This window comes from Bos mutus, chromosome 3, assembly GCF_027580195.1.
Source record: "Bos mutus isolate GX-2022 chromosome 3, NWIPB_WYAK_1.1, whole genome shotgun sequence".
In the NCBI taxonomy this organism is placed as follows: Eukaryota; Metazoa; Chordata; class Mammalia; order Artiodactyla; family Bovidae; genus Bos; species Bos mutus.
In genome coordinates this window covers 65,226,650-65,234,613 of record NC_091619.1, presented here as the reverse complement: position 1 = coordinate 65,234,613, position 7,964 = coordinate 65,226,650, and the positions used below count along the sequence as shown (strand labels likewise).

At 43.1% G+C, this 7,964-nt stretch overlaps 1 protein-coding gene across 2 annotated transcripts in view; it reads left to right on the top strand.

The window, feature by feature from the left end:
* Positions 1-603: 603 nt before the first annotated feature.
* Positions 604-7,964, top strand: part of AK5 (adenylate kinase 5) — a 259,170-nt gene continuing 251,809 nt past the window's right edge. Inside the window, exons 1-2 of one of the 2 annotated variants that reach the window (XM_070367844.1) lie at positions 604-1,027; positions 6,142-6,328. In XM_070367844.1, the coding sequence (XP_070223945.1) occupies positions 968-1,027; positions 6,142-6,328 (247 nt within the window). In that variant the 5' untranslated portion in view covers positions 604-967. The remainder of the gene's footprint in view (positions 1,028-6,141; positions 6,329-7,964) is intronic. The other variant, XM_005896804.2, reaches the window with a different exon arrangement.

Here is a 7,964-nt window from a genome sequence, read left to right as displayed (position 1 = left end):
CCCTTGCCTGGAGGATCCTATGGACGGGGGAGCCTGGTGGGCTGCCGTCTATGGGGTCGCACAGAGTCGGACACGACTGAAGTGACTTAGCAGTAGCAGTAAGGATTCGTGACACTAACAGGGCAAAACTGAAGACTAGCTGGTAAAACTTTCCTGAAGGGTAGGACTATCTTAAGGGGGATGGAGTCCACACCATCAGTTCCCTTGAACTCCTCACTCCCAGCTCCCTATGAAGGATCGGTAACTTTAGAAATAAACCATAAATGCTGTGGCAATTAGGTTTCTTCCTGGGAGTTTCTTGGGCATTCAGGAGTAACTCGTGTTTGTGTGTGTGTGTGTGTGTGTGTGTGTGTGTGTGTGTAGAAGGGAAAGGGTGGCAGGTTCCTACAGACACGGACTCTGCTCCTTTGGCCACCTGATCCCAGGTGGCCGCGTGCCGGGGGCGGCGCGCAGGGAAGCACGGTGCCCGGGTGGCAGTGTGACACAGAGGGGTGTGACTGCGAGCCCCCCGCGCGCACCCGTACCCACCCTACCCCGCACCCCCCGCCCCGCAGCGTAACTGGCCGCTGCCGCCGCCGCAGACGGGGCTCGGGAGGTGCAGAGCACCGCGTGTGGAGCCGGAGAGGCGGGCGGGCTGCTGCCTGGCGTCCGCTGCACGGTCCTCCCTCCTCCGCTCTCTCCGCCTCTCCCCTGGCGGCCGCGCAGCCCGGAACCTGGGAAGCCGCGGCGCCGAGCCCGCAGCTCGGGCTCGGGGACAAGCACAGAGGCGCGGGCGGCGGGAGCGCTGAGACCACAGTCTCCACGGAGAGGCGGAGGGGAGCCCGGCCTGGGCTGGCAGGGCCGAGCGTGTGAGTGCGCGTGAAAGCGAGGACTGCACGGTGCTCGGCACTGACACCTCTGGCCCCGGCCCAGGTCGCCGCAGCCCCGGAGTCTCCCGTCTGCTCCCCAAGGCACGCGCGAAGCAGCCATGAACACCAACGAAGCCAAGGAGTATCTGGCCCGGAGAGAAATCCCTCAGCTTTTCGAGGTAGGGGGCTAGGTCTGGCAGAGACGGACGGGGAGATCGGGGCAAGGCATCCCCGAGGTTCTGGGTGAGGAAGCCGCGCCCCGTCCCACCTTGAAGACGAGGGGCATGCAAGTGAGGGCGCTTGCAGAAGCTTGCTAGCCTGCTTGCCCGGGGTTAGCTGCCTTTCTGGCGGATTGCTGGGTCCTTGGATGGCTCGGCTCTTGTCGGGTGGCTCGGCTCAGAAACCCCCATCTCGAAAATCAAGTTTCAGTCTTCAAACTGGTTCTGAAAGCAGGCTGCCCCCCGCGCATCCCTCCGATGTGGACTCCCAGGGTGGGCTGCTGGCAGCGGCCGGCCGCGCACTCCGGGGGCGAGGATCAGGCCAGGTGGGTACCCTGGCGCCTAGCAACGAGCAAGGACTCCGAACCGAGGGGTCTAGAGTCCCAGTCCCTCCGCGCGCCGAGGGTCGGGACCCCCGCGTTGACTGGGAAGTGAGGATGAAAGGGGCCCGGACAAGGGATAGCTTGGAGGAGAGGGATGAAGATGCAAAAAAAAACAAATCCAAACCCATCAAAGGCAGCGCTACCTCCCGGGTGGCAGTCACCCAACGCTGCTCTGCGCTTTCGGTGAATGAACTGCAGAGCACGTTTTCCCGTCGTCTTGGAAGAGATGGTTCTTCTTCCTCACCTCCCCAGCCCATAGCTTTCGCCCGCCTTAACCAACCCACCTAGAGAAAGCCAGTCCGAGAGGGAGTGGCGAGGCGTGCGTGACTCCTGTTGCTCTGTCTTCTTCCCACCGCAGAACAGCATCATCTGCACCAGGGCCCCCGGGGGATGGGGGACACTTTGAGAATGTGGCAGAGGAGGCTGGAGGATGAACTAGAACCTTGGTTAGTTCTAAATGACAGCCAACCTTCCGAGTTGTTTTGCTTCCTTTCCTTCTCTCTGTATTTGAATTTTAAAACATTCCTTAATCCTGTGTTTTTACTTAGGGTAAGGAAAAAAAAAAATGGAAGCAAGCCAGGCTTCATAGAGCGAGTCCTGAAACCGGGTCCCCCATTTCTGAAAGATGATAGACTATGGACTAATGTAGTAAACTAGAAGTGCATTGCTCTTTCTCCTATTTGAGCGGGGTTGTTCTGCTAAAAGGAATTTTATAACACTACTTGGAAAAATAATTTTGTCTCTGTTTTCCCAAATTGTCTTTAAATGGACCTCCATAATTATAGATCTTCCTTTTTAACTCACCTCTTAAGCCACCGATTTCAGGTCTATCTGAAAACAAGATATCCAGGTAAATCACCCACTAAGCACAAGCCTAGTATGTGAAACTCAAGTCTAGCAAATGTGTCACTAATATTTGAAAATAATCAGGAGATGTTGCATACGGATAGGTCTTGAGGGTTTGTACGATTCTTGTTAAGAATTTTTCTTTGTTTCTATTTTCAAAAAGTAAACATGGAGATGAAGAGCTGAAGGGTTTTGTCCATAAATACTACTACTGAAATCAGTGTCATTCCTAAAAGAGTAATTAGAAGCATCTGCAGGAGGGTCACCTGATTGCAAAGTGCCACTTAAATAGTACTCCTATTTTCTTTATAAATGTGGGTACTGTTTTTCCCCTTGGTAACCGCAGAGAATTTTGATCATTTGTGCATGAAAATCTACACTGTTTATGCAAATAAGCGATGGCAGGTGCTTTTGTTCAGGTGCTATGCTTTTCCTTGGCTTTTCTGCATATGAATGGGAGGTTACAAAGTAGTACACAGCCAGAATAGGAAGTCAACTTGCTTAGGTGAAATACAGAATTATAGAGTACTTAAATGCAATCCCAGGCAATGCAAAGATGGAAGGAGACTGCTGGTGACCTCCAAAAGCTCCATCCTTCCTGTAAGAAGAATCTGTGCTGTTCATAGCACAAGAGAAAAGTAAAACTTGGCAGTTCTCCATGTGATGAATGTAGATAGCAAAACCAAATGCTTTAAGTTTCCAAACTGGATTTTATCCTTCAAAAATGCCATACGGGTACCTATATAAAGTTTCTAGGTATACAAAGTTTCAATTAAATATCTATCAAACCCAAAACATTGGACACAGTTGTAGATACTAGACACCGCTGTAGACCAAGTGAATGATTATTGAATCTGCATATTGTCAAGCAACAATCTGTATCTTACTGACATTTCAGATTTCTTTCTGACATGAGATGTCACATGAGCTAAAAGGATAAGTTCAAGTTTGGGATGTGTTTCCATTTCTAGATTAAATGTTTAAGGCAAAACTCACTTTTCCCTAATTTTGTCATGAAATCTTAACTCTAGTTAACTTTATGGTATGTATACTGATCTTGTGTCGTACCTTACAGCAGAGATTTGGCAATCCATTTGAATACTGGGGAAAGTCAAAATAGATTACTCAAGTTCTCAGAGTAACTCAAATAGACTGAGTAAAAAAATATCTGCTGGTTGTTTTGGATCCCTGATGGTGACTATTAGAAGAAAAGATTTAAATTATCTATGAAGGAGTGGACCTCATTCTTGCTTCTGATATCTGAACCCCTTTTGGAGTTAGATTCAGTTAGAGAGAGTGGAAACATATATTTTCCAGCAAACAATTCTTCATTGAGTATGTTCGCTCATTTTAGGGCAATAAAAGGGATAAAAACTCAATGTTGGCTTAAAACTCAACATTCAAAAAATTAGGATCATGGCATCCGGTCCCATCACTTCATGGCTGATAGATGAGGAAACAATGGAAACAGTGATTGACTTTATCTTTTTTGGGCTCCAGAATCACTGCAGATAGTGACTGCAGCCATGAAATTAAAAGACGCTTGCTCCTTGGAAGAAAAGCTATGACCAACCTAGACAGCATATTAAAAAGCAGAGACATTACTTTGCTGACAAAGGTCCATCTAGTCAAAGCTATGGTTTTTCCAGTAGTCATTTATGAATGTGAGAGTTAGACTATAAAGAAAGCTGAGCACCAAAGAATTGATGCTTTTGAACTGTGGTGTTGGAGGCGACTCTTGAGAGTTCCTTGGACTACAAGGAGATCAAACAAGTCAATCCTAAAGGAAATCAGTCCTGAATATTCATTGGAAGGACTGATGCTTAAGCTGAAACTCCAACTTGGCCACCTGATGCAAAAAACTGACTCATTGGGAAAGACTCTGATACTGGGAAAGATTGAGGGCAGGAGGAGAAGGGGATAACAGAGGATAAGATGGTTGGATGGCATCACTGACTCAATGGCCATGAGTTTGAGCAAGCTCCAGGAGCTGGTGATGGACAGTGGGACCTGGCATGTTGCAGTTCATGGGATTGCAAAGAGTCAGACATGACTGAGCGACTGAACTAAGGGATAAAAAAAAATTAAAGATCTAATCTCAGTTGGTAAAGAATCTGCCTGCAATGCAGGAGACCTGGGTTTGATCCCTGGGTTGTGAAGATCCCCTGAAGAAGGGATAGGCTACCCACTCCAGTATTCTGGCCTGGAGAATTCCATGGACTGTATAGTCCATGGGGTCGCAAAGAGTCGGATATGACTGAGTGACTTTCACTTTCACTTTCAATCTTGAATGACTCAAATTGCAGTTGGATTACCTATGGGGCACAGATTTTCTGGCACTTTCTTTTTATCCCATATATGTTTTTGCAAGCTGTAGAGAGAGGAATATAGGAAATCAAAACCATTGAGTTGGAATCCTAGGCCTACGAGTTTCTAGCTGAGTAACCTAGGTCAATTCACTAACATCTCTGAACCCTGATTTCCTAGTCTATGAATGGGGATAATAATGCCACATAGGACTGAAAGTGCATTAAGTAAGCTAAAGCACACAGATATACAGTAAGATCTACATCCTGTAGATGTAGTAAGTCCTGTCACGGAGTTAGCTACGTTAATGTAGGAGGAATGTGAGGAGTTAAACGCAATGTGTGTGTATGTGTGTGTGTGTGTGTGTATGGATGTGAATGCCCAGGTTAGTTTTTTCCACTCCCTCTGCAGTTGAACCCCTCAGATTGAACATTCTAACCCATATTATTTAGGGTTTCGGAGGACTAATGTACCTGGTAGAAACTGCCTACTATTTTGAGCAACTTGCACAAGAATAATTTGAAAATAAAGTGCTGTATTTAGAAAAGCTGTTAGCCTTTCGAAGAGTGTACGTTTTGTTTATTAATAACAATGATAATAACCCTCAATGCTTTCCATAATATACTCCAAAAGAAAACATTTTTCACATCAGTTCAGCTCCCAGGAATGAGCATTTCCAAATTTGTAGCACTTATAGAAATTAATACTTGTGACATATCAGACACCAGGCTTTCTTCTGTAATTTCAATTACATATTGAAATATCACATTGTAGTGATTTATTATATATCAAATAGATTTTCTGGAGTCAGTCTTTATGTTTTGAGTGAATTTTTTTTCTGATTAGAGAACAGTCCAGGATGTACCTGTCATGTGCAAGGAAAAGTGTCAGAGGTTGGATATTGAGAAATAAATAAGACCCACACTGTATTGTTGAAGATTTTATAGGTTAGAAGAGAAGACCAAAACATAAACTGATGGTTTTAGTATGAATGACAGGTAAGAGTTTTTTCTGGGTACAATGAACACCAAAGAAGGGGTCTGCAAGCCAACCCGAGGGCTCAGTGGGGACTTTCTGATGATTATGATGGTTAATGTTGATGTTAAAACCATCAACATTTAAAATGTTCCAGGTGTTTCAATCCATAAATCACCCTCTGCAACTGAGGCTTGGAGACTTTAAGGATGGGTAGGAATGAAATCAATCATGACTGGCGCATTTTTACACACTGTACTTAATCTCATATTGATAGAGTTCTTCCATTGTAAACAATGCAGTTGGCCTTCATTGTTTTTGTTTTTGTGTTTTGGCCTTAGTTGTTTAAAGAACAGAGAATGCTGAGCTGAAAACTAACTGGTCAAGAATTTAAGGGGTTGTTTTAATTACTCAATAAAAGCATAATTTCAACTCAAATTGTTGATTTAAAAAAAATGCAAAGAATCCAAACAACCCAGAATTTAAAGATGGGATATACACTATTTTGACAAAGGTGGTTTAAAAACATATTTTATGTGGACGTATTTTGTTGTTATATTTCAGAGCCTTTTGAATGGACTGATGTGTTCAAAGCCTGAAGACCCAGTAGAGTACTTGGAAAGTTGTTTACAAAAAGTAAAGGAGTTAGGGGGCTGTGACAAGGTGAAATGGGATACATTTGTAAGCCAGGAGAAGAAGACTTTACCTCCACTCAATGGAGGACAGTCACGGAGATCCTTCCTAAGAAATGGTAATGTATATGTAGAATAACAGTTTATATTTATAGCAATATTCTTTAAAACATAACATATAAACTGTAGGCAGTGATTTAATTTAATAGGTTTTCAAATGCCTGAAAGGATATTTGGTCCTGAAACATGACTAATTTCTCTCTGCTACTAATTCTAATCTCCTCTATGATAAGACAAACACAATTACATACTGTTGTCCAGTACTTCACTAAAAGCTTAATGAAATTTTTTACTGACTTCATTATTTTGTAAAATGAATTACATTAGCAAACTGAATTTTTCTTAAAATTGCAATAAGACTTTTCCAAATAAATGAGTAGATGACAGACAAAATTGATAGTTATTAATAACTATAACATTTTTATTAGCTAAGAAGAGATTTAACTTGTTGCTGTGTTTCCAAATGCATTTTAATGTATCTGCATAAATGCATATAAAGTTTATACTAGTTAACTCAAGAAGGATTTATTTAGCAGCTGCTGAATGCAAAGCATGAGATTAGGCATTTGGGTGCTATGAAAGAAATGGTATGCATAAACTTGTTTAACAATTTTAGGAATAATTTGGTACTAAGAACTGGAGTTCACTAGAGGAGATTCTTGGTATTCTAGCTTTCCAAAATTTGTGTTTATCAAAATTAGTTCAACATCAGCCAAGCAGCCTTTTAGGCTCCAGATGAAATTGAGAAATACAATAGTATTTGCAAAGTGGAATCAGTTCCAGTCAGAAGAAGCCAATTAATTCTTTTCCAGTGGCCAAAATCATTCTATTTTCAAAATTTAAACCATTCTTAAAAATTGTACCTAGAAAAGTTTTAATTATGCAGACAGAATTTGAAACAGAGACAATTCTATTTACAATAAATACAAGAGGAAATACATTTTAGTTTGTTTTATCTTACCATTGGGGCTTCCCTGGTGGCTTAGTGGTAAAGAACCCACCTGCCAATGCAGGAGACACGGATTCAATCCCTGAGTTGAAAAGATCCCCTGGAGAAGGAAATGGCAACCCACTCCAGTATTCTTGCCTGGAAAATTCCATGGACAGGAGAGCCTGGTGGGCTACAGTCCATAGGGTTGCAAAGAGTCAGACACAACTTAACGACTAAACAACAGCAACACCTTACCTTGACACCCTTAAATTTTATTTGAACATAGGGAGGAGTCATAGTGTATTAATTTTTAGGAAACACAAGCAAGGAGAAAAAGCAGAAATGCTATTTTCTCAGAAATATCTCCAGAGAGAAGACTTCTCTGTCCATGCAGGAGCTCCTCTAGGTCATTAGGCTTCCGTGTTCAAAAGAGCACCTGTAGGCAGTTATCACGGTGGCAGACCACTTTGGAAATTACTGCTTAAGGGAACACAATGATATTTCTGTGAGCTTGAAGGGTTCATACACCTTCCCTAAAGGGCTAATTTCCTTCCCAGAATGTCATAATATATTTGTATCTGGCTCAATGTTAATTACATGCCCTCTGCCCTTGTTAAATCAAGTGACAAATATGGGGAACTTCTTTTTAAACCTTTAAGCACTACAAACCTTAAGTATTACTGGATTTAGTCTAAGATATGTTTATGCTTTCAAATGTAAATCTAAGAGGATGTGACATTCACCTATCGAAAAGCTGCTCTCAG